Raw genomic sequence first — 26,908 nt, 5'->3', positions numbered from 1 at the left:
GCAGGGGTGTAGGAAAGTTATCCTAATTTCTTTATGCTATCTTTTAAATTAGTAAATTAACATTTGATTGTTTACGTTCAAGGTTTTGTTGGGAGTTCAATAATTGTTTTTGATATAACGCTGGTTAAGTTGTTACAAAAGAAATGGGACATGCCACTACCTTTTGTGGTGTTTCTTGAATTTGTGGGATGTTGTGATGTGAAACGGTTGTGCCTAGTAGTATTATGTATTATTTTTGATTAGTTGTGCAGTTCCTATGTTAGTTGATTGATAGTTTAAACTGAATTCATAGGTTTGCATATGTTTTCTGCACTTTGTAGTATTCTATCTTTGCTGAAGTTGTTTATTTGTTACTTGCTCAATATTGTTCAAGAGTAATTATGAAAATGTGTTGCCTGCACCATAAAATCTGAGTACTATGATGGAAGATGGAGGTGTTGAAACAAGATAGAAGACGTTATATTGTGAATATTGGCAACAATAAAAACATATGGCATGGTTTTGTTGCTGGTAAAGCTCCAGGACAGGTCCTATGGTCTTCCATTAAGTTCCTTGTGGACGCAAATCTGTTGCTCTCATAAAGCCTGAATTTCAGGAATTCAATGTTGTCTGATGTTGAATTGTCTATAAAGAGATGGTTGATGTCTTCGCCTATGAATGGCAAAGGAAGGGATAGTAATACTATTCCTGAAACTTCTAGACCCATGAGATTCAAACTGCCTAAGAAGGCATGGTTAACCAAGATTTGACCTATAGTGGCATAAGAAATGTCATGTTGTGTCCAAGCTCTATAGTTTTTTAAGATGTTGATTCTGAGCATAGTTCCTAGAGTTGGACCCAACTCTGACTTGGCAAGGGTAACTCGACTTGTGAACTGTCTCGTACTCAGTCGTGACTTAGCAAAGTGACTAAACCCTTGAAGTTTAGAGATTTCTTAAGACAGAAAGAACATTCCATGCACTCATTGTTGAATAAAGCTTAAAGACGCTATAACCTCATGAAATAGAAGGTAATTTGATCACATACATAAACATACATCGATTACGTACGTACTAAGGTAAATTTTAGATGTATTAATAAAATTTTAAAACCTAAGATTAAAAATCAGGTGAGTTGGGCGAGTTAGCCGAGTCACCCAGGCAAGTCAATAGTCATGACGTGGAGAGTCAAGGTCATAGGTTGTTTTTACTCAGTAGGGATGACCCGACTTGTTGACTCTCAGACTCGTGAAGAGTCTGAGAACTATGATTATAAGTGCCATTTAGAGGCACATGAAAAAGCAGGCTGCAAAAAGATGAGTTGTATTGAGGCATTGATTTGCTGCTCGTGAAGAAAGCATAACTAGGTATAATTTGGTGAAGAGTGTAGTAGCAGATCAATTTGGGCTATAAAGGGAGCAATAGGAGGTGCATTAATAACTTCTTCTTTTGGGGATCACTCCTGAGAATATTGAAGACACTTTCCAACTCTTTCAGTTCTTCGAGTATGTTAGGTTGGTAATGAATCCTATAATTTGAATTAAGAAGAAATTTGAATTACTAGTACTCCTGGTTGTTTAAAGTGAGGACAACCTTTTTACAAGGCTCCCAAAGACATCTAATAGGAGTGAATTATTAATGGAGATAAATTATTTGATAACTTCATTGAGCAAGGTAGTTGGAAGTCAAAATGCTAAAGAACTTCAACCTTGGGCATTTAGATTTTAAAAGAATTGATTGGGCAGTTCACATCAGCGATACATTTTGTGGTCAATAATCACAGGTCCAAGAAGGTCAATAGTTTTATGATTTAATATTGTGGTTTATTTAATGACAAGGAGAGCTATCAATCAGGATAACTAGATATGGGATAATTTTTTTTAGATCGGTAAGAGGCTGAAGCCAAGATTAATTATTATGTATTATGATTAATTATTATTATTTATTAAGTGCAAGTAGATTTGAACCCAAAACCTCTTGGAGAAGAGGCTCACAATTTACCATTGTGGTGTTGGCTCTCTTAACTAGATATGGGATAATTGGTCCAAGAAGGAGAAAGAGTTAATAAATTCCATTCACAACTAGAACTCAAGGAAAGCCAAAATCACTTAAAAATAGTAGGCAACACCTTTGTATTTTATTTTATTGGGTGGATGGAGAAAGCTATAATTAATGTTTATCTCTATAGGCCATCCATATTGTAACATACCATTTTTACTAAGCTGAAAATAGAGAACATATTATGAGATTATAACCCATTACATCTTATAGAAATAAAGCTATTAACTAAATTTGTTATACAAGATATAATCAAAATTTAAGCAACAACTATATCTGTTTCATATGAAAGACAACTAATTTAAATATCACAACTAACTTTTACGTTTTCATTTTGAAAGAAACAAATCATTTTAACTATGCAACTATACATTTCAAGTAACATAAGGTGAGTACAAGTGAAGGATTTAGAACTCATACATGAACTGAAATAACTGCTGATGAGTTGTGCAAGCCTCGACATCAGGGGAAGAGGAGAAGCATTGACATAGGCTTAACCTCCCAACCACGGACTTTATCATATCCCCACACAATCTCTTATGAGAAATGCCCTCTCTACCTCGGGTGACACTTGGGGCACCATAGTTCTGCCATCCGAGCATTCTGGTGTTAGTGTCGGCTAAGCAATAGTCAAGGCTTAGGAATTCCTCTGTCAACTTTCCCTTTGTCAGCTAGCACTCTTGGCCTCTAGTGATCATTCGTGGCAAGCATGCCTCTAATCTACCTTGGCCAAGGATTTAGATGGGCAAATAAACAACCCGATCACCACCGCTCGAGTTGACAACTGAATATACTTTGGACAATCATGAGCTGACTTGGACTAAACAATTTTCCCTTTTTCTTTAGATATTCATGCTCTTTGGTTACTGATTTTCAGTTTATTTCTTGCAGGGATACTTCTCCTCTTCACCCATTTATACTCGACCCAGCTGGTCTTGGGTGCATCTTGGAGATATGCAGGTATCTATGTATTTTTCATCAATCAGGACTTATGAACACAAATCTGATTCTTAGCTCAACTGCTATATTTATAACACCACTGTATAAGTCTGATATATTCTTGTGACATATAAAGAATTATTCTTATACCATATTTCAGCATTAAGCACTGTTCAATTAATTGTTGAACAGCCAAAAAGGAGTCTCTTTGGGTTGGGCTCTACAAGTCTTTAGTAGCACCTGACATGTAAGAATGATTACATAAAATGGAAGGCAGAGCTGATGTTCTTTCAGAGTTCTTTATACTCTTGAGCCTCAGTATCGGCTACACTACTTTTTCAAATCATGGATGCATTAAACATAATGTTTTATCGTTCGTTGCAGAATTTATTTCAGAGAATGCAACATAAAAGACGTACATATAAAAAAAGAAATAAGTCTGGTCGAAGATTTCATGACCTGAGATTGCAACTTTGGATTTGATGTTGTGGTCTAGCAATACGGCTCCAGCACGGAAATGCTATCAAGCGTAGCTGATGCTGTTATTGAGGTATATGAATGTGATCCTCCAATACGCTATTCTCAAAAAAGGTGCAATGGAAAGAGAGGAAGTTTGATTTAGAGCAATCGCATGAGGAAAGAAATGATTTCGAGTGCTTTACTCTTGTTGCGGGGAGAGTAAGTAATGTCTCTTGCCCGCTTTAGTTACAAGCGGGAAAATCGATCAATGCCAATATTGGTTACAATAAACTTTCATAACTTTCAAAAGAAATAAAAAAGTAAAGCCGATATGAATGGTGGCAGTGCTCATCGATATGAAGCCAAAATTAAGACATAAAGATTATACTTTCTCATGGTTCAAAACAAATATATTTATATATATGTATATATAAATGTTATGTCATCATGCTCTTGAATTCTACCTATAGTTGTACCCACATATACATATATCTATACATGTGTGTAATTTTGAAAGTACGTATAATTCCTTTTTTATCATTATATTCTCTCTAGGCACACACATGTATATGTATAAATACATGTAAGTGCAATTGATAGATATAATCTGCATATCATGGTGGCAGTATATGTATATATATATATATATGTATGTATGTATGTATGTATGTACTTGTGTGTGTGTGTGTGTGTGTGTGTGTGTGTGTGTGTGTGTGTGTAAAGTTATAATGTTCATCACTTACACAGTCTCAAAAGAAAAGAGAGGTAACAGTTCTTCTCATGATATTAAATGTTTAATATTTCTCTTATAAAAAATTGACCAAGTAACTCATGACTGTCCAAGGTATACTTTGTTGCCTAGCCGTTAAATCCTTCATCAAAGTAGTTAGAACCCATACCTGATGGTCTGATGATGGACTATATTGGTGCCCCATTCCTTGAATCCCATCTTCCTCCCCTTTGTCTGCTTCTGCAACCAAAAATCCATATTCCACAATAATAACATGTTCCTCCATTTAAATTGAAATATCAAGAAAACACAATAACTGATAACTGTCACAACAGCTATCCATCACTAACATTTATCTTTAAGAATATAAGCATTCATTTTTAGTCAAAATAACAATAATCAACTAACAAGTCACTTACACACGAATCAATTCAGTTAATCATAACTTCCATTTCATAAGATCATGATATCCGAGAGTTTCTAACTAACCATTACAATGGCTATAATATTATTTTAAAAGATTAATTTTTTTTGGGATGCAACATATATTCTAACCTTATCAGAGTAGGAGTTTTTAAAAGTGCACTATGTAGGTTGCCCAAATATGTGAATTCACAAGTTGGTTTCACAAGAAAATGCAAGGCAATTATGTGGAGTCCATAAAGTGCTATCTAGCAAGTAGGACTAGTGTATCATTTCCAATTGACATAAATGCTTATTTTTGATTTTCCCTTTCTCATGCAAAAAGTTTCAAGGAAGTCTTGAAACTTAAGTTGTACCTTCATGATAAAAGTCTTTATGTGATCTTTTAGGAAATATTGAGAAGTTTGTAGTAATTTGTAGCTTCATGAAACAAGGTAAAATATCTTTATTGATCTTTTAGGAGATACTGAGAAGTTTGTAGGGTCTATGCACAGACACAACTTCAGCTTAGCAGACTTTTCTGCTGATACATGTTGAAAAGGAGGTGAGAGAGATTTTTCTTGATTAATTACGTTCTAGTTAAAAAGACCTTTGAAATTGTTGAGTACCTAAATGCATATTTGACGACAGGGATAATTTAATGTTATATTTACAATATTAGAGGCATCTTTAATCTACCAATTACTAGTGCAGATTAGTCTTCAGAAGATAATTTGTAGTGGGTTATGGATTGGGGGTATAGTATTGAATGTTTGAGATGGCTTGATCATAAATTAAAGGATCTGAATCTTGTTAGGAAAAGATTGAGAAAGTAAGCATTAGAAAGTACCAGCTCAAAAGTAATTCACAAGGTTAGAAGCTCAAAGCCTGAGTATCACAAACCTTGAACTAGAAAGGGAAGGAGCAAGAGAGCCCCAACTTACATGAGAAAATAGAAGAGGAAGGAAGAGAAAATGCCCAATATATAGGAAAGAAAAATGAGTATATCTTTAAAGTGGGAGATGCAATATAAGAAAGATACCACAAAGGAATTTTTTGATGGTCTCATCCTCCTTGATCAGGTTTCAACTTGACTTCCTCTCTATCTAGCCTAGGTAAACTCTTGACACTTCTGCGATGAAGTTGCTTTTATTTTGTTCTTTAGAAGTACCTCCTATAGAGAAATTTCTCACACCTGACAGACACATAGAGAAGGAACAAATTTTTGAGAATCAAATCACAAGGGCCATTCTCCTATTTCTTCTATTTCTGCTTAGGGAACTCCATCCTAACATTGAGCGCACTTTCTTCCTCACCTTGTGCTCAATTACCCATTCAAGATATCCAAAATACTAGGCTGGGGACTAATTGAAGAGTGCTGATTAATTTGCCAGTATTGTTCCTAATTGGTTCACTAGTGTCATTAAGGTAAGAAAAAAGAGTTATTAAACCTTTTAGTAAAGATATATCTGAAATTGCAATAATTCTCAATAACTGCTGACAAATAAAGATGTCCAAGATCATTAGTTGCAAATTATTTTTCTCAGGCATTAAGGGTGGTAGATGTCATCATTCTTGTTCTTGCCAAAGATGGAAGAGGCTTGCAACCATTAAGTGTCAAAAGTGAATTTGGGAGTTCAAACAAGGCAATCTGAAATCGAGAAAATGCAATCTACCTTTCCTACTATTGTTTCAAAAATGGATGACAATTACCAAGCCATGCAACAACTAAATGGGAAATTTGAACAATTGACTTTATTTGTCAGACATGTAGTTCGGCTTCTCTAGTCTTTCCAAGTGCGACAATCTGCACTTATGGCAACCTCCCATGAAGATTTCTCATCAATTGATGAGATGAAATGTATTTCTAGCGCTATTGAGCTAAGCTACTAGGTTCACACCCCGAGTCCTTGAACAACATTGTGGGTGCACCCTGGTTCGCATATCCACAGACTTGTGCGCAGCCACTGTGCTGGGCGCACACCTTGTGCGCGCCCAACACAAAATTGCGCAAACTTGTGAGAACCCAGAACCCAGAGATAGAAAAGTAGGCTTAAACTTGATTCAAAAACCTTATTTTTAATATTTTATTTTCTATGTAATGATTTTTAATTAGAATTGCAAACATAGATCAATGATCAAGTATTTAAAATTTTAATGCATATCTTTGGCATTTGGCATTGATAATAGTAAGTCATGCCTAGAATGACTTTAGTAAGTATGCTCAAAACTGCCTAGGCGAAATGGTCTCTAAGTCCCTTTTATTTCTTGGTTAGCCTACAAGACCATGAGAAGAGAGGCTAATGACAACATTGTGTTGTGAACACTAGAAAAGCTAGATTACGATAACTAAGAACAAGTTCCTTGTTAAAGATTTTGTGAAACAAGATATTCAAGTCAACCAAGTTGTAAATGCCACTTATTATTTCTTCCCATTTACATATAAAAGAACCAATACAGATTTTGTTGATCGTTGTTGTCTTGATGAAGTTCCATGCTATCAAATGATTTAATTCTGTATATTTTTTAGTTTTTTTGTGTATATATAGTTTTTTAATTCACACACACCCCTACCCAAACGCATCCAAAACTGAATTTTTTTTTTGTGTATCCATCTTCTGGGTTCTCGTACATGTATACACATCATGTTTTGAACTGATAACTTAGATGACAGTCATCTAGCTGTCAATTCTAACGCTGGGAATAATGTTTAAATATGTGTTCTGTAATGTTCAAACTTTATCATTTCGAAAAGTGACTTGGGAATATGTGTATGTTTTGGAAAAATTGTACTAATCATTTATTCTTGTATCTGCCCAAGTAGTTACCAAACAATGTTGTAAATATGTGTTGGACAATGCTAAAAGGGTGGCAAACTTTTCAGCAAAATTGTGAAAAGTTACATTTGAAAAACAATAGACCTTGAAAGAGTAATATTCTACAGGAGCAAAAATTGTGTATTGGATTTTTTTATGTTTGTGCAATGTCAATAAAAATTCTTATGTTAGTTCCTGCTATTTCTATGGGATTTTCTTCTTATAACTTAACATATCCGTTGTGACATTTTCATCATCATATTTTATTTAAAAACTTTTTTAGCTGTGTTGATCTATAAAACTGTCATTCTATTTGTTTAAAATGCACTGCCAACTATTTTCAAAATCCTATTCTTGCACACATTTGTGTAACTCTACCCCCTAATTGCTAATTTAATGTGCTGAACATCAGCATAATACTTTATTTCACTATTATTGCCAAAATTCCCTAAAGTTATTTGTAAAGTGTACAGTTATTTCTACTGATCAATTCTTTGGCCTTCAATTAAAAGCAATTTCACTGTCTTGAGATTTTTTTCACCAATAGGTTGTGACACTAAATTTCAAATTTTTATTATATATGTTTGTGTGTGTGTGTGTGTGTGTTTTGTTTTGCATTGCTTAGGCTCAATCAAGTTTGTTTGTGGTCATTCTGTGAGGATATTACCCATATATTGAGATAAGCATATGTAATTTAAACATTGCATAAGAAAAGAGATCAAAACATCCAATGAAGTTATTCAATTGTGAATAAGGATATAAGTTAGAAATTTATTATTATGCTTTTCTACTGGCTGTTGCAAGATTAAAAAAGGTACAATCTGATAAATGTCCAGTTGAAATAGCAATCCTTCATAAATGTTTTGTTCCACTATTCCCAATTTCATATCAAAATCACTGTACAGTACGTGGACCTGCATTATGATTAAGTGAACAGCAGAATAAAAGTTGCAGTTTCAGCAGATAATGGATACTAAAACTAATGCTGTTAATCACTTAACCTTAGTGATGAACATAACTGAAATTAAAAAAATGTGAATATGCCTGTATTGATCCTCCCCATTTTCAGATCATATTGTTGTGTGCTCAGATCATATTGTTGTGTGCCCAAGAAGAGGAAAATTAACTTTGTATGAGCACCTTTTGTCAACCACAAAGCTTAGATGGGTGTATGTTGTACAACTGAGATTCATGGTAACCTTCTCTTCATTGGTGAGGTCATGGCTGTGAATCACATAGGGAGAAAGCAGAGCTGTTTACTTCAGCTAACTCAATAAGCAACTTGTTGGAAGTAACGATATCAAAATCAGCTGACTCAATAACTAACTTGTTATGCCGAATTTCATCCAAGAAGTTCCCATTTCAGAGAATTTTTACCTTTTTCGAACTTCATCTGAATTTTATGATTTTAAATATTGTTGTTAGGATTAACCTCAGACAGAAATAACAGTTATATGCAAATATAACAGTTATATGCAAATATAACCGATACCAGAAAATAGTAGATTGCATAAAAGAGAACACAAGACAGCAAGATATAACGTGGTTCACCCAATCCCTGGGCTACATCCACCAACAGCAAGTCCAATATTATTATTATCCAGTGATTACAACCTGATATTACAGCTCAATACTGCCGCAAGAAGCTACAGTATCACCATTACATTATGAAATGCCTAACCCTAAGCCTTTTTATACAAGCTTTTGCTGCATACAAAATTAGGGCTAGACTAATAGAAAAATAGTAGTCGATGCCTTTTACAATATAAGGGCATCTTTGGCTTCAAGGGCGTTGCCCCTCGACCCCACCTTGTACTGCAACAGGGAGCGCACCTGGTTTTGGGGGCGCTGCCCCCAACCACCCAATAGAAATAATATGGGGAAAAGACTGTGCCGAAAAACCTCCGAGTTTGATTAGGCTCCACATCACAACAAATATAATATTGTTATTTACAATAACATTATTTTATTTTAAAATAATATTGAGTTATTTTGTTTAATTATTTAGCAATGTGACAATATTTTGACAAATTTGGTGATATATTACTTATATTTACATACAAACAAAAAAAATAGGTTAAGTTTAATGTTGATTTTTTTTCCCGAATTTTTTACCGTTGCCAAACTTCATCCGAATTTTATGATCGACGAACTTGAATTCGAATTTGGACCTTGTTATTCGGTTATAACAATGTCAAGCTCACTTAGGCACGGATTTGAGAACAAGGTACAAATGCACACTCATCTCAAATTTGATAGTCTTACTATGGTATGGTCTTCTACAGACAATGTGTGAGATTTTAATGCAGCTGTATGTGGTATAGAGCAGTTTAACAAGATTCTAGGACAGATTTGGGGAGCCCTATTCAAGCAGGTTGAAACAAGGCTTGGGGACTTGTTAGTTGGTTGCCTTGGGAGTCTGGTCAGACATCGCAACTCCCAACAGCTAGACTTGATCAGGTCTATGAAAACTAGGATAAAATTGAAAGTGCGTAAATGTAAGTGCATAAAAGCAATGTAGATTTTGAAGGATCTGGAGGATTCTTTTGCGACACAGTTGCCCTTTGAGTCTGGTTCGACTTGGCATGTTCTCACTGCTAGAATTGATCAGCTCTATGAAGGCTAGGGAAAAATTGAAAATGCATAATTATAAGTGTATGAATAAGGGTTTGGAGGATGGTCAAAAGTGATAAATCATGAAAATGTCAGATACCTTGACTCAACCGAGAGAACTGCTCTCAAATCCTGACTTTGCTTTTATAAAGCGACAAATGAAAATATTTTTGGGCCATGTTGGATGACAGATTAACATCTTTCATTTTTGTTGACATTTTTCAGTTTAAATTCCTAATAATTAAATTACATTTATACTTGTAGTCAGCAAAGTAGCTTCTATTTGATTATCTTAGCTTACTCATTGAAGGGTTTTATAATATAATCTACAAGTTTAATATCCATCAAAATCTCTATATTTTATTATTTTTTAATTTGCCAAGTCTTTGCTGGGTATGAGTCCTGAATCTGAGCCTTGGTTGAAAATGAGCTTGCCCAGGTTGAATCCTGAAGTGTTTGATACTTATGCTCTCCTTGGATACGGGACAACACAAATCATAGGTTCCGATGTCTGCCTATATCTGTTTGCACTTATAGGAAATCTAACCATATAGTTGGTAACTCATGTACCACATTTTTTTGTGTGGACATATGCATTCCTTGAAAATTAGGATGTCCATATCTTTGGTGCTGTAATCAATTCGCATCATCAATAGTAGCATGACAAACATTTGATTCACCAGTTTTTAATTTCAATAAAACAGTTGTTTCCTTGTCATTTCTGCTATAGCTCCTTCTGATATTTATAAACTAGATTCAGATCTCATCATTTTGTGGTGTTAACTTCATTGGATGAAAGAGAGAGTTGTGAATCTTTTTTTTCTCTTGCTGTCAACTTTGTTTGGATTTCTTGTGTGCAGGAGCACAGAGTTTGCTCTCATTTGAATTCTTCAATCTGTAATCTCTCTCCAGAGATCAGTTGACTTGCAATGATATCATTAGATTTGTTGGCTTTCTGCTGTATATCTGTCTCTGCCTCTTGAGATACTGTGTGTTCCCATTTTGTGAGGCATTATTAGTGCTCACAACTTAGAATGTATAGTTGTAGCTCCTCATTAAAGTGGTGTATCTCCTCTAAAACTATGTTGACTGTGTGTGACGATTTGCGCATGGGTGTCCTTGTGAGAATGTCCACACTACCAATTACAACTAAGCTGCATCCTTAAATAGATGTTTTCTGAAACTGATATTGTGTTGGCTGGATCCAGGAAATATGTTCAAATTGTCATAGATACAATGGAAAAGTTGAGGAACCTGCTCCTTTACACTATCCCTATTGCTATAGATGTCAGCTTCCTGGAGAAAATTATACAGCTTATCTAAATCCTTACACTGATTATATTCCTCCTCTGCACTTCGATTTTGTTTGGTAAGTAGACAGGATTGTTTTGTTGCCGCTGAGCTTTGTTTCCTGGAGTTTTGAATTGAGCAAGAAGGATGGCGATTTAGAATTTTAGTTTTTTACTTTCCTGTTGTGTGGGGAAAGTGGTAATGGTTTGTTGAGAATTTAGCATTATCTCTACAGTTCACAGCTTGCCAAAGGAGCTCAATGTGTTATTTCATTATATTAATATCTTTGGCCAGATAAGAAGTCTTCAGTTGATGAAGTCTCATTGCTGCAAACTGGTCCTTAAACTATTAGTTATCCATCTCTTAGAAGACTTATTAACTGCTATGACAATCTTATAAAATTCTAGCTTAGGTCAGGTTTCCAGGGGATCAGAGGCAAATCTATGTCTAACAATGTCATTTTAGCAACCACAAGATGAAACTAGGGTAAGGCCTGTAGAGTTTGGCAACTGATTTTAGAGTGGTGTTTACTTGAGCAGAGGCTGTTTGGAAATTTCCTCTTATCTTGGTGTATAATGAGTAGCTGATCTAGAGTCTAGCTTCAAATCTGGTGGACAGCTCTATAGTGGAGGATTTAGAGGAAGTTATTTGGATTTGCAGAAACTTTGTGAGATGAGAGTAGGGTAAGAATTGAGAGAGATGTAAAACTGAAGCAGTAAATGCATTGAATTTATCTGTTTGGATGCCATCTCCTTGAGAAAGATGCATGACTACCATTTCTTTCATGTATCTGTCTTAATATACATGCTAAGCTCTTTTATAGATATGCAATATGTATATGTAATATAGCTTACACGTGAAGTCTGAGAGTTCGGAAAGTTGAACTGTTCTCATGAAGTGGAAACATTTTCATGTGGGTCTCATCTTCGCTTTTTGGTGGCTGTGATGTTGATAGTCGCACAATGTGTTTGTGGATGGCCTGGCTTATTGTGAGCCTTAGGGGTGCCATCCAGAGTTACAATTGTAATACATGTAGTGTTGAATGGCTGAAGTGTGATGCTTGGAACAATGTTGTGATGAGTGGTGTGAGCTAGCTTTTGTGGTTTGGCTTGGAGGTGTGTTGGACCCTAGTAAAGCCTGAGTAGAAACTTTGATTACCGTAGAGATCTTTAAAGTGTGTCTTGCGCCACTATTGGAGTATTTGTTGTATTTTCTGGAAAGGTTGATGATCCCTTCTGATCCTTTGGGAGGTACTGTTGTGTAACATAAACCATAGAAATGTTACCGCAAGCACTGCAAACAATGAGAATTGTCTTAAGTGTTGCTACAGGATCCTTCTGGAAAGAAATTTTGACATCAAACACATCTTATCTCAATTTGAAGTAGAGGGATAATTTGGAGTGTATTTCTCCACTATATTAGCATGGTCTTAAGCGGACAAAAATGCAAGTCAATGTAGGCTATGCAAAGTTCTCACAAGCCACAAACTCACAATTTGAAAAGAGTGAATAGAAAAAACATATCAGAGGAATGCCTTTGATGAAGTATAAGATTTTCATTTGCTAGATCTAGGTGGAGGTCTCAGAATTTTTTGTTAACTGCAAAATCTCAGATTTTCATTTCCAACAAAACGATCTTAAAAAGTGGAAACTGCAAAATCTGTATTGATATGACACCAACATAGAGACAGTTTCTTTCCTACAGGCCATCATCAATATAGATCAACAGAAAGATCACAGCCCCCAAGATCCAAATGGACAACTCTCAAGTAATAACAACGGTCTTAGAAATAAGAAAGAATTGAATGCAGATGTGATCATATGAAATAAGAAATGCGTTTCCAGGGGGAGTAAAATATTATTTTTAATTTTTTTCTAATAAGCATGAAATAATTGTAAAATTGTTCAAATAAAACTATTGTAAAATTGTTCAAATAAAACTATCTCTAGAATTTGTTCTTATAGTGCTGTGCACTTGATTTAGGGATAAAGTTATTTTTTGCAAAATTTGTGGGGATGAATGTTAGTGCTTATCTAGCAACAAAACAATTTGAAATTTTGAGGATCATTTATTGAACTGATGATGATTTTGAGGATCTGGAAGCCATTCAGGATAAACAGAAATTAGAAGGGCGTTTGGGATAAAGAGGCACTAAGTTGTGATGGTATTGATTGTTAAATTTTTTAACTTCGCTTACAATTGTATAGGGAATTTCTGTTCCGTTCTATGCTATTTGTTATGGTTAGTCTTTGCTCTTTTCTAAAAATATTGAATCCAACACCTATGTGAATAACATCTGGCGTAGGTTTGTTTTTGCCAACCGAGATTTCATTGTTTATATTAGTCAAGGTGGAGGGTATATGCCTTTTCCTTTTCTAATATATCTTGTGAATGACATGGACACAGTAATAATTTACAATCTTATTGCCTACATGATATTCAATGTTGTAATACTTGAATATGTTTGAAATCAAGTAGACTGGAACATAACATAGCATATCTGGTCATTGTGTTAAGGTATACGCATTCTTACATGTGGAATTGAAATGAATCTACATTTTACATGACTACCCTTAGTGTAATGCCATCAGTGATGATTTATATACAGCTAGTGTGACCCATATGATTCAAGTTTTATTAGGATTTGTAGCTCTGTGTATTGATAGCAAAGTTGCATTAACTGAAATTGATAAATTTGATTGGACAGAGTCATGTTAGTTGATACTTTCAAGTGGATGGCTGTAAAGAAGCTTCTAATAGGTGAATATTGAGAAACTTGGGAGCATATTCTTGGATAATAATTGTTCTCAACAAAGTCTTGGGGGAATTTCGTAAACAGAAAAGAAAGGTTCAGAAACTATGGAATTTGGTCAATCAGACAGCAGTGGTAAGCTCATATTTTGTGCTTTTATTAATAACACTTTTGCACCTCAAAGTTATTATTATCTTATAAATTTATATGTTTGTGTCAATACTTGGATAAATGGTTGCTGAGAAATAACTTTAATTAATATCTTCATGCCAAAACATGGAGAAATGGTTGCTGGGAATTAACTTCATTATCTAAAGCTTTAATGTCATCTGAGACTCACTTCATATCAAACAATATAAGTTTGAAGTTTTTGACATCTCGTAGGGGAACAATGGTTCGTACAGTGATATATATGATGCAGAGGAATTATTTATAATTGTCCGAGTTGAGGTCATTTGAATCATTAGTATGTAGTTAAGTGGTTCACTCGATCAGACAAGTCATGTTTATCAAGGCTCCTAAATTCTATTAGGTCTTCATTAATGTTTAACAAATTAACATATAGTTCAATGCTACCAAGATGCATAGGCCTTCTCTTGTCAGGTCCCTGAGGGAGTTGGCCTGAATATTTTGCCAATTAGTGATTTCATTTCCTTTTGATTCTCTAGAAGAAGAAGAAGCCCGACTTTTGAGTTCCTAGGGTGCTCATCGTTGTATATTTTTTCAAAGATTATTATAAAATTGATACTAGAAGCTTATGCCTATTCTAAATAGTAAATATCTTTCTTTGCAGTTAGCAGTGTGTCATAATGTAATTTCATAATTAATTTCTATCCTGGAGCTAATTTGCCTTCTGGTTAAAATTCTCTTTTTATTTTAGTGAAAGTCATTAATAATTCCTCTGAGAATTTCGTATATTGGGTCTTAATCCTCAAGTATTTTTTGTGTGTAAAATTTTGAGAAATATGATTCATTTAGATTCATAATGTGAACTCATTTTATGTAGTGGTTATTATATGATCTATTGGATTATATGCAGATAATAAGTTCAGGGTTTACTAAGGTAAACCATGCCTTTAGCTTTGAAACCTAAGTCACAAGGTTCGAGTTCGAGTTCGAGTTCGACAACTATGAAGTTTGGATGAAATTCGACAAGTCAAAAAAAAATAAAAAAATTCGACATTAAATTCGCCTTATGCTATTTAAAAAAAAAAAATGTTATTTACTATTTACAAAAATAAATATAATTTTTTAATATAAATATGGAATGATTTCAATATAAAATAAAAAATATAACTTCTACAGTTAACAATTTTATAGTTTATAAAATTTTAAAAATGTCTTCTATCATAATAAAAATTAATTCTAATATTTTAATACTATAATGTTTTAATACAAATATCAAACTATTTTAATATAAAATCATTAAAATAATAACTTATTACAGTTAACAATTTTATAGTTTCTAAAATTAAAAAATATATAAAATATATAATTTTTCTATCATAATAAATTTACTTTAATATTTCAATATTATAAAACAAATGACAAAAATATAAATTAAAATAAATTTTGAAACCTAAATAACCGAGCACCTTAGGAAAACAAAACAAAATAATGTGAAATGAAATCATTCGGAATGACAAATGGGCAGCAATGGCAGACGAACAAGCAACAATGGCGGACGACCAGAAGGAATCACTCGCCGTCGCTACAGCAACCAACTTCTTAGCCGCCGTCACTGCACCTGCAATCTTCTCACAATTCTGAACAACTGATGCATTCCTCCCATCGTCAACTGATGCATTCCCTCTGCCGTCGAAAACCCTAAAAAACACAGTAATAAACACTTTTTTTTTTCCTGCCATACGAATTTATGGTGAACTTTGACAAATTCGTTTATTTTTTTATGGGTTCGCCGAATTTCGAATGTGGAGCCGAAAATTCGGCGAACCCTGTGACACAGTTTGAAACAGTGTGATTGTCACAACTTGTCAGCACTGTCTGCAAGTTTTGCCTGGGCATGACAATCAAAACAAGTTTTATGCTTTAAAAACATATTTTACTTTATTCATCATGATTAATACCAAGGAATACATATTTCACTTGTTTGATTGAGTTTCTACCTAGAATTAACAATTGCTCATGCTTTCTTCTAAAACCTGTGTTACTTTAAATTATTTTATTCATCAAAGTTAACACTAAGGAAAACATGTTTCCCATTCATTTTATTGAGTTTCTACCTAAAATTAGCAGCTAGAGTAAGAACCACCTTGATGATTTTTATCCTAGCTATAACTGAAAAGGTTTTAACTTAGCCTATATCTTGTTTTCAAGAATAGCCTTTTGTTACAAGTCAAGCTTTGTATTTTTCGTTTCTACAGCCATGTTGAAGTTTTATATGTCAATATAACTGAAAAGGTTTTAACTTAGCCTATATCTTGTTTTCAAGAATAGCCTTTTGTTACAAGTCAAACTTTGTATTTTTCGTTTCTACAGCCATGTTGAAGTTTTATATGTCAATAGTTTATGGAAATAATCATGTGAATATGTCAGAGCAACATCAAATAAAATTATTATGTAAGATGGAGTTGCTCTAGTTGACTAAAGTTACAATGCATGTAATGTCATAGATTTGTTGTACTGTAGCTCATTTCTTGCATTCATGTATGTGAGTGGATATTAAAAATCTTGTGTGTAGTGGAAGGAATCTGCTATTTTTATTGTGTGTCATCTTGAGATTTGGGTGGCACATTTTGGCATGCTTCAGTTCATTGTTTCCTGATTACTGTTTGCTGGTTTCATATATTACTGCTTCTATTTATTGAGCGCTTCAGATGGAGGTTTAGGTAGATAGTTTTGTAGGCACTATTATGCTGCAAAGAATTATTCCAAAGCTCACGATGATATAAGAAGTGTATTGTAACATCTGATTACAGAATGAATACCACAAACTGTTTTGTTGTTTTCTATTGCTTTTGTGTTTATTTCATTACAAGTTAATGAATATTTAATTTCTTCCCATTATCTTCTCTCTTATACAGTAGTGTATGATACTATGAAGCATATTCCTCATCTTTTATTTCTGTCATTTGGTATAGAGCTTGTGCACCTCAAAATTTTAGGTGTCGGTGACATTTTAGATCGAGTGAGATTTTTTAGAAGATCTTGTAGAAAAATTTACAAACACATCAAGGATGTAAATCAGGAAATTCTTAGGTACGATCTTTCAGTTTTTTGGATGTCCGTTGACAAGTTCGATGGGTTGTAGCATCTGGATTCAAACATGCTTCTGTGTCATAAACAAATCGGGACAAAATGCATAGCAAAGCAAAGGGCCTCGTTAGGCTTTGTTTGGTTGATAACTTCTTGGATTGAGAGAGAGATTTTCAGAAGATCTTGTTATAGGTAAATGGCAAACACTTCAAGGATGTAAATTGATTCTTAGGCACAAACTTTTAGTTTTGGGTTCACATGGACAAATGTTGATGGGTTGTAGCATCTGGATCTGAACATGCTACTACGTCATAAAGAAATTGAGACAAAATTAAAAGCAAAGCAAAGGGCCTTATTAGACTTTTTTGTTTGGTAGACTTCATATTGTTGAATGTACAGTAAGAAGCGAATGTTGTATTTTTGCTGAAGAAGTTGGGTTTTCTTTGGGCTAAATCCTTGGTTAATAAACTTTTCTTGAGATGGAAGTTAATTACCTTTAGGGGGGTGGATGTTGGTTTTGTAATTCATGCACTCTATTTAAATAATGAAGGAGAATCTTTGCGTGACATCGTTGTTTCCTTCACTAGATTCGCAGGATCACCTTGTGATGTCATCTAGGGATACTACATCGAAACTCATAAAGGATGATGTAGTTGCATTGTTACTTTCATAGGAGATGTGTAGCTGTTTAAGGAATACCAAAAGATCAATTCAAAAAAAGGGATAAGAGAAACAAACACGCATAGATTGTATTCCTATGGGAGATCCAAATATCCTAGAAAGACCAAGGATAAATATTGGAACTATGGTAAGCTTGGGCATTTTAGGAGGAGGAAAAAGTAGATTGATTCAAATGATTACTCCGAAGAGTATTCTTAAAAGGATAGTAATTCCTTTGGTGCAATAGTATCAACACATGCATTTCAAGGTGTGTGTTTAATTATCAAGATTTGTTTTCAAATATGAAGAATGTGATGGTGGGAAGGTGTACCTTGAACCATACTGCATATCCCTTGTTTGGCATGTAACCTGCCTTTTGGAAATTAACTTTATTGATTTGGTTGTGCAAGTTGATTTTTCAAGTGGAGGGTGAAGACAACAAGAGAGGATATGGTACTTTTTAGGGTGTTAGTATCAATACTCTATTTCAAATTGATGTGTGCACAACTCAGCGCAATAGTTCTTTTTGTTCTTACAACGAAGAGTACTATGAAAGCTACATCATTGTGGGAACAAATGTTAAAGAGGAGTGTTCCACTTTTGATGGCTGTGTTTTCTAGGTACGTGAGGGTGTTCTTGTCTTAAGAACCTGTTATCGATAGAGAAAATAATGTCATGGTACCAAGGGATGGGTCACATAGGCAAGAAGTGTCCGAGGACTATGAAAAATAAAGATCTTTTAGATGGTTTTCTGATTTGCTTGATTTGATTTTGATTTTTGTGAACATTGCATATATGGAAAACAAAATTGATTTCTATTCTACTTAAGTTCTCACAAATCTTTTAGGTTGTTGACTTCGATTGATTTCAAATCTTTTGTACTGTGTATCTTTCATAGATGACCACTCTTAGAGGACATGAGCATATTTCCCAAGAAGTAGATTCGAAGCCATTAACTGTTTTAAAGATTTTAGGCTTTTTTGTTGGAAATCAAACTAGTGCAAAGATTAAGGTTTTGAGAACTATGGTGATAAGTTCTATTTGGTAATTTTTCTAAGATGCTAGATTCTTCTCAGAAATCTCAGGGTTTTGTTCTCGTCTGAATTGAATTATAGTTCAGATGTGGTTGGACCCAACTAAAACTAGGGTCCCTTTTGAGTTTGCTATGGGTTCGTTGTAAGTTTTTCTAGAGCAATAGGGGTTGGTCAAAGCCATATGAAGTGATCAATCAATTCTTTAAGGAGGTATTTCCACCAATGCCAATTTGTCCAGCTCAGAAATGGACCATTTCAATTAGGAATAGGCAGCTGAGAGGAGACTGATATTGTAGAGTCATATGACATAGGAGGGAGTTTGGCTTTGAAAAGCTTGGAAGAGGCAGGATCGCCAGGTGGTAGGCTGCCAAAATGAGCAGAACCTTAGCAGACTGGTGTAGGGGTGCACCATTCCATGGTAGTCCATGTTGGAGAAATATATGAAGTCCTTGCAATATTAGCACATGGGTAGGCTGAGTGAGATTTATATACAGATGGACTAGTTAGTTTAGTAGGTGCTGACCATCCCCTTGCCATGAGCTGATTGATCAATATAATGAGTGGGTAACCCCATAAGTTTTTAGTGCTGTTTGTTATTATTCAGATTTTGCATCAATATTTTTAGTTCTATAATAAAAAGTTTAGAATTATACCAGGCCAGAGCTTATCATAAAACAAGCTTTAAATGAGCAAATCCAGCATTGCTCATACCTTATTACCCAGGCACAAGTCTTGCAACTAACAATGAATGATGTAAAAAGATTATCTACCATAAACATGTCACTAAGTGCTGTCAATCATCTTGTACTGCTTCCAGTTTCATTTAAAAAGAAAATCAAATTACAATAGTCTGTAAATTTTTGTGCAGAATTGAATTGCAGACCATTGCATGTCAGTGATTTGATGACCAAAATTTGTTTACATTTATTGAAATATGCCATTTATTCGATATCTCCCTACAAAATGCACCAATGACCAAATTTCAAAAACTTGAATATACAACAGATTTTTGCGAAATTTTCAGTATCTGTTCATGATCTACATATTTTATGAATCTGGGAAAAAGGAAAAATTGTCATTTTCTTTTTGTCTTGTGTACATTTTGTGAGGAGCTTAGCCTGTGTCAAAACCAAGTGGGGTCACACAATACATTTTCATAAAGTTTCTGAGGGTGAAATTCCTTATTCACTTTTTTTTTTCCTTCAGTGTGCTCAGTTTTACTGAATGGGCCACAAGGTGAACCACTTATATTTATCTAGCATTTTCTTTAATCTGTTAAGTAAAGGATGGAAAATTTGAAAATAATGGAAGTTTCTTTAATTATAACAAAGTGAGTGAATGTAATATACCCTCATAAAGTATCTGAGATCCTTTCTGATGGTGATTTTTTTCCTGTTTTCTTTTCTTCGGTGTCATTAATTTCACTATATGTGCCAGTGTGAGCCTCTGATATTCAACTAGCATTTTTTTTTAGCTGTTAAATTCATTGTTTGCTTCTTATTTCTTGTTTTCAGGCCATAATGATACTTCTGCATGTCTTATTCTTACTTACTGTTGCATTTTTTGATAATGCTATATCTGTTTTTATCTTATTGCAATGTTCAAATGTTTTATCTACTATCAAATGATTTTCATGCATTTGTTCTGAAACTAGAGCAGGAACAGATGATGATCTTCCTCCTTCTCATCAAAATCGACTAGCAAGAGGTGGTGGCCGGATTTCTGGGAATGGAAGACCTTCTGCAGGTCCAATGTCATATGCTAGAATTCAGAATGATATGGAGCCTCAGATTCACTGGCTTGAACAAGAGGCATACAGTTCTGTTCTTAGAGCCTTCAAGGCACAATCAGATGCAATTACATGGGTATTTACCTATTCTGTACTATGTACTCGTCAGTGTCTTCTATCACACATTTCATTATTTGACATTAATTTTCTTTTTTTTTCTTGCTATTTATTTTGTTTTTGGAGGACTTTTTTGTTTGCTGAGCTTGTAGATTTTAGGGAGTTTACTTACACGTCTTGAATTTTATATTTTTATCTTGAAACTTATGGTTCTTTAAAAATAATCTGTTTCAGGCAAAAGAGGGTTTGATGTCTGAGTTGAGAAAAGAACTTAGAGTTTCTGATGAGGAGCATAGGGAACTCTTGGGGAGAGTCAATGCAGATGATTTATTGAGACGAATAAGGTTCAATTCATGCTCGTTGTAATACATACAATTACACAGTTTTTTAATGGGGAAAATTAAATCTTTGCCCATTTTGAAGTTTTAGGTAGTTTCATTCATTTGACTAAGGAGATGGACTAATTCTTATGATGAAACATTGTTAACTATTATACACATTGTTATTTGTGAGACTCCTTGTTAGATCTCTGTAGTTTTGCTTGTTTAACACTAGAGAATCTCCAAAAGCTGTACAGGATGAAAGGTTTCTTATTAGTTATTTAAATGTTTGATCAGAGAATGGAGACAGGGAACTCTTAACCAAGGTGGCTTAATAAGCATTGGTCCACCAGCCCATGATCCATCCCCTAGTCCAACTGTTTCAGCATCACGGAAGAAACAGAAAACAGCTCATGTGTTGCCATCTCTACCAATGCCACCACATTCAACGATGCATCCTTTGCCAACTGCTGCAACAGTACAACCTTCATCATCAGCAAAAAGAGGAGCTTCTCTTGGAACTAAGAACAAGAAAACCAAAGCAGTGAGGAATTAATTTCTAAATTTGCTCAATTATTGTTTTTTTGTTGCTTTAAATATTTGTCTTCTAAATCATTCCAAGTATTTTATAAGTTCTATAATAAAAGAGAACTGTTGTTTACTGCAGAGTCAGCAAATGCCTGTGTTGTCTGCCCCAATCAAGGCTCAGCAGTTACCTCCTGCTCTTCCAGCAGCAGGGAGAGGACAGTTTGGGAACCGAGGACCATCAGAGCCTCCAGGTTTGAGTGAAGCTGCAGCTCTTGACCCCTTGGTGGGCAAGAAAGTGAGGACAAGGTGGCCAGAAGACAATAGCTTTTATGAGGCTGTTATTACCAATTATGATCCAGTTAAGGTATTGAAATTATTTAGTTAAATGTTAATAATTTGATTGTTGTTTTATGGAAATTATGATATCTACGTGAAATATTGCTACTCAGTAAACATTTTTTTTTGGTTATAACACAAGGCCACTGAAAAAACCTTATACTTGAAGAGGTCCCACTTCATAAATCGTAGGGTCATTGCCACAATATTTTGTTGTCTACTTGGTGTTTTTTTTGCAAGGTTGGGGTTTTAAAGATTACAGTGCCACTAATTTGGTATCTTTTAGCATACGTTCTTTCATATTTTTCATTTATGTGTCGTCTGAAAAACCTAGATCCACAGCTTATGCTTTCCTTTTTAGTATAGATGACAAGTTTGAATATTATTCATGATTTGATAGGTAGTTGATAATTTCCACAGCAAGTCAAATTGTGATATTGCTATCAGGATTTAACTGTGTGATTTTGAGTCAAACTCATTGACCTCTGTTTCATGAGTAGTGATTCAACATGAATCCATCTCTCATGAGAATAAATGGAACACTTAGCACTCATTGGATCCCTGTGAGCATCACCTAGATCCAATGAGTGCTAAGTGTTCCATTTATTCTCATGAGAGATGGATTCGTGTTGAATCACTACTCATGAAACACGGGTCAATCAGTTTGACTCAAAATCACATAGTTAAATCCTGATAGGAATATCACAATTATTCATGATTGCTAAGGATCTGAAATTGAAAAAACTTATAGCAATAGGCATAACCCCAACTATACAACTAAAGCTTTCCTTGAAATTTACTTTTAAATGAATAGGAATTGTCATAAGATTACAGTACCAGTTAAGTAGATACTTGGATATGATTATTGTGATATTTTTTAATAAGTTACTTTTAAAGTGACTGATATGACCAACTAGTTGTACAGGTAGAAATTTGCAGTTCTTCCTAATTATTTCTCTCACCCTCCCTTTGTCCTGCTGCCTATCTGCTGCTCTTTTCCAGACCTATTGACCCTTCACCAAATAGAGATTTTTTTTTGTACAAATGGGCTCTTGCAGAGTAAACTTTATTAGTTGCAGTGGTTATTTACTTCAAAAGTGACTTGATATGCCCAACTAGTCATGAAGGTAGAAATTTGCAACTCTTCCTCATGATTTCTCTCAAATTCCACTTGTCTTGCTGCTGGTCTACTGGCCTTTCCCAGACTTTTTGACCCTTCACCAAATACAGATCTTTCTTGTAGAAATGGATTCTTGCAGAATAAACTTTATTAGTTCTTGTGGTTATTTATAATTCTCGGTTTATTCTCTATCTATCTAGCTTTACATGTGCTTTTTGTATTGTAGTAATATGCACACATGCCCGCACATGTACAGCCATTCTTGTTTTCCTTCAGGTCCCATTTTTTTGCCAGTTATAAGTTGATTTTGTTATCAGAATACATGGTACCTTAAAGAAAGAGTGATATTACATTTACCATATGAAAAAATGTGAGCATCATCCCATTGCTTGGAGTCTCCAAACAAGAGATGTGGACACTGTTAACAACTAAACAGCTATATATATTAATATATATGGTTTTGCCCTTGTTGATTAAAAAATGGGTTGTGTATGGTTAGGGACTGCATGCACTCATTTATGATATTAATACGAGCAGGGAGACTTTTGAATGGGTTAACTTGAAGGAGGTATTGCCACTTTCCCCCTTTTGATTACTCAAATCTTGATTACTCGCTAGTCTAGGAGTTTCATTTACAAGGTTTCCAAATAATTATTTCTTTTCATTCCAGATGTCTCCAGGAGATATTCTGTGGGACTGGGAAAGTCCTGCAGGATCTGGTCGAGGAAGCCGACTTGCAGCTGGTCGTGGGAGTAAAAAATCAGGTGGTCGCGGTGGGCTTGTCTCCACTTCTGGCAGGGGAAGAGGAGTCTCAAAAGGTCAGTCTAGAAAGGACTTTGGACATTCTCAGAATGGGATTGGCAAGAAGGTAGCAGGTGATATCGAAATACTCCATACTGATGCACTTCTTAAAGAGGTGAACTCTATATTCTCAATTTAAGAGAATGAATTATTTTTCATGGTATAGGGATAAGCATTTAAATAAATTTATGCTCTTTCAAATGTTTAATTGTTGTGATGCCATAACGACTATCTAGAACCTAGATTGATAGAATTTGAGGATTGATCTATATAGGGACAACTTTCAAAGGTAATTGAACGAAACTTGTTTTGTGATAGGTGGAAAGGGTTACTGGTGGACCGCATCCTGATCCTTTAGACATGGAAAAGGCTAAGAAAGTCCTCAAAGTAAGAGTTTCTGAGTATACAATGTTTTAAATCACATAGAATATTTCAGATCTTATGTGCGAATATATAGAATTTTTCAGATCTAATGTGCGAAATCTGTATTAAGCATTACTTGATTAAATTGTTTAATCATATTCTGTTTACCAGGAGCATGAACAGTCACTGCTTGATGCCATTGCAAGGCTTGTTGAGGCATCTGATGGAGAAAGCGGTGCGAATTATATTATTTGTTTGTATCAAATTTTAGATTTTTCCCATATTACAAAGAATGCTTATGAGTAGCTTGTATGTGTGCAGAAGATGGGCGACACCCCCATCAATCCCAAACACTTTCTGTGGATCATGAAAGAGCATGGAGAAACAGGCAGTATAGTAGAAATCAACATGTTGCTGATGATGAAGATGATACTGCAGGAGATGGGAGGGCTGATGGCTCTGATGGTGAACATATGAATGGTGAAGGCGGGGTGGCCTCTGATGATCAACAAGAGGGGGAAGATGGGGATGAAGATATGTGAACTTCACAGAAGTCTTTCTTTATGATTTTACTGTCATCACATTAAATTTGAGCTTGTTGATTGTGCTAGGAATGATGTATGCATACACAGGCTACAAACTGGAAGCTTTCATGTTGGTAGTTTCCATGGGCTGTAGAAATGCTCTTGATATCTTAGAATGGTGCCCAGGTACTTGAAAGCTATTACGTGTTGGTTTTATTTGACATTGTTATCCCCTTGTATACATTACAAATGTTGGGATCATTATCGTTGAGCAATTTGTGAAGTTCTTTAGACGAACTGTAATGAGAAAAAGATTGTCCTGTTGGAGCCAGCACTTGATCAAAGCTAATGTGCTGCAGCTCCATTCTCATGTCTTGCTCAAGTAGTAAGCTAAAAGACATAGGGATCCCAAGTAGTGCTCCCATTTGTATCGTTCTCAGGTTCAATCAGGCTTACTACTACTGTACTATGCCATGCTGCTTCAGATGTACCCAGGTGGTAATGGACTTGGTAATTGATTTTCAAAGTGAACGAAAAATTGCACCATCTTCAGGTTACCAATGGGTGTATGCAGTAACCTTGAAATATATAAGGTACATATCCCCTCTAATGAAATCTCATTTGCAGCAGCTCCAAATTATTTGCTAGCTCATATATAAAGATTAGCTTAACCGGTTAGAGAGTGGTTGGCACTGAATTGCATGCCTACTAGCCAACCAGCAAATTGTGTACAAAGCTGGATTACCCTCTATATAGGTAATTTCCAGTCAGGACAAGATTTTGCATATTACATTTTAGTGCGAGTTGCGTTCCCAACTTCTACCATTGACAAAAACCAGAGTGAATGGCAAAGCCATCAAGCCTGACCTTTGCTTTCTCTCATTGCTCCTGACATAGATGATGACTTGTCGTTTTTGTTTTGTATAAGCTAGCATGAGCTGCAAGTTGTTCTACCATTGTCAAGCCTCAATTAAAGGATTGACTGGCCTTTTACTTGCTCGTGTTATTTTGCGTAATTGTATGATACGGTTTAAATGTTGGGATCAAATTAGCCAATTGAAATCTGCACAATTTGTATGAATAAATTACTGTCACCGTGACTCACTGCTGACATGACTTTTTCATTAAGTCCAATTAGGGGCGTGTCTCATTATGGATGAAGTAGATTGCACATTCAACCAAATAATTTGCACTGGTATGGGCAGACTGCTGACTATCCAAAGCTCGATTCCTTGTACGATGCGATGATTTTTAATCCTTTATATTATCCATAACATACAATTGGTCCGCCTCTTTTATGAATCCAACTAAAGCGGGCTTTCTGTCTGTACACTAATACATTACGATCTTAGCTTTTAAATTGTTAATTTTGTTCTTCCACGCTACTGACTGAAGCCGAGATTTTACTATTGTCTATTTTGGTCACTTGGTTTAATTTTTCAAGATTAATAAGGTTATATTTACTCACTGTAAATTTCATAAGAAATATTCACGACACGCATTCAGTTAATTTATTTGTCAAAATAAGCCCAAAGCTTCTCAGTGCGTTTTTTTGCACTGATTTGAAGAAAATTTTGCGACAATAAATAATTTCTTATATGATGTTTACATAAACTAAATTAATTAGCCGTTGTAATGTGACTGGTCTCCTAAAATGTTAATCTCGATGCGATTTTAAAGGATCATGTTTAGAGCACTAATAAAAATGACCTGAGACTGGGATCAGTATACGGAAAGCTATGCCTCTTATCAAACATTAAAGTCCATTCAACGTATGAGCCACTCTCAAGATACTCGTATGAATGCCAATAATTAGGCGTGTATTTTTCAGAGGAATAACCGGTATTTTAAAATGTTTGTTTTGATATGATTGAAAGCTTGTTGAAAGAACCAAGTTCAGAACACTATGCAACTGATCTGACTTTAGACTGGGAACTCAATACTGCAATCCTTTAAAATAGTAATCAGCGTGTACATTTGAAAGGCTGTTCAACTTATGAGCGATTTCTCGAGTTACTTATTAATGCATTAACATGTATCAAGGCCATCATTAAACTTATATTTTTAACAATGCGCAATGTTGATTAGATGTCTATTTCTTTTTAGAGGAATTACTTTTCTAT

At 34.8% G+C, this 26,908-nt stretch overlaps 1 protein-coding gene across 6 annotated transcripts in view; it reads left to right on the top strand.

Annotated features, from left to right (window-relative positions):
- EML3 (Emsy N Terminus (ENT)/ plant Tudor-like domains-containing protein) overlaps positions 1-25,870 on the top strand; it is a 39,729-nt gene extending 13,859 nt beyond the window's left edge. For 2 of the 6 annotated variants that reach the window (XM_089825775.1, XM_089825774.1), the window contains 10 exons: positions 13,993-14,172; positions 20,607-20,812; positions 21,028-21,137; positions 21,411-21,657; positions 21,781-22,005; positions 23,597-23,665; positions 23,768-24,013; positions 24,217-24,285; positions 24,433-24,496; positions 24,583-25,870. In XM_089825775.1, the coding sequence (XP_089681901.1) occupies positions 14,145-14,172; positions 20,607-20,812; positions 21,028-21,137; positions 21,411-21,657; positions 21,781-22,005; positions 23,597-23,665; positions 23,768-24,013; positions 24,217-24,285; positions 24,433-24,496; positions 24,583-24,803 (1,485 nt within the window). In that variant the 5' untranslated portion in view covers positions 13,993-14,144 and the 3' untranslated portion in view covers positions 24,804-25,870. Of the gene's footprint in view, positions 1-2,927; positions 2,997-13,992; positions 14,173-20,601; positions 20,813-21,027; positions 21,138-21,410; positions 21,658-21,780; positions 22,006-23,596; positions 23,666-23,767; positions 24,014-24,216; positions 24,286-24,432; positions 24,497-24,582 lie in introns of all 6 variants that reach the window. The other 4 variants (XM_089825780.1, XM_089825779.1, XM_089825776.1 and 1 more) reach the window with 3 other exon arrangements.
- The last annotated feature ends 1,038 nt before the right edge of the window (positions 25,871-26,908 follow it).

The sequence above is a fragment of the Cupressus sempervirens genome, chromosome 4, assembly GCF_028749045.1.
Source record: "Cupressus sempervirens isolate cs-2001-9-10 chromosome 4, ASM2874904v1, whole genome shotgun sequence".
NCBI lineage: Eukaryota > Viridiplantae > Streptophyta > Pinopsida > Cupressales > Cupressaceae > Cupressus > Cupressus sempervirens.
The sequence above is the reverse complement of the archived record's forward strand: the minus strand, read 5'-3'. Positions and strand labels throughout refer to the sequence as shown.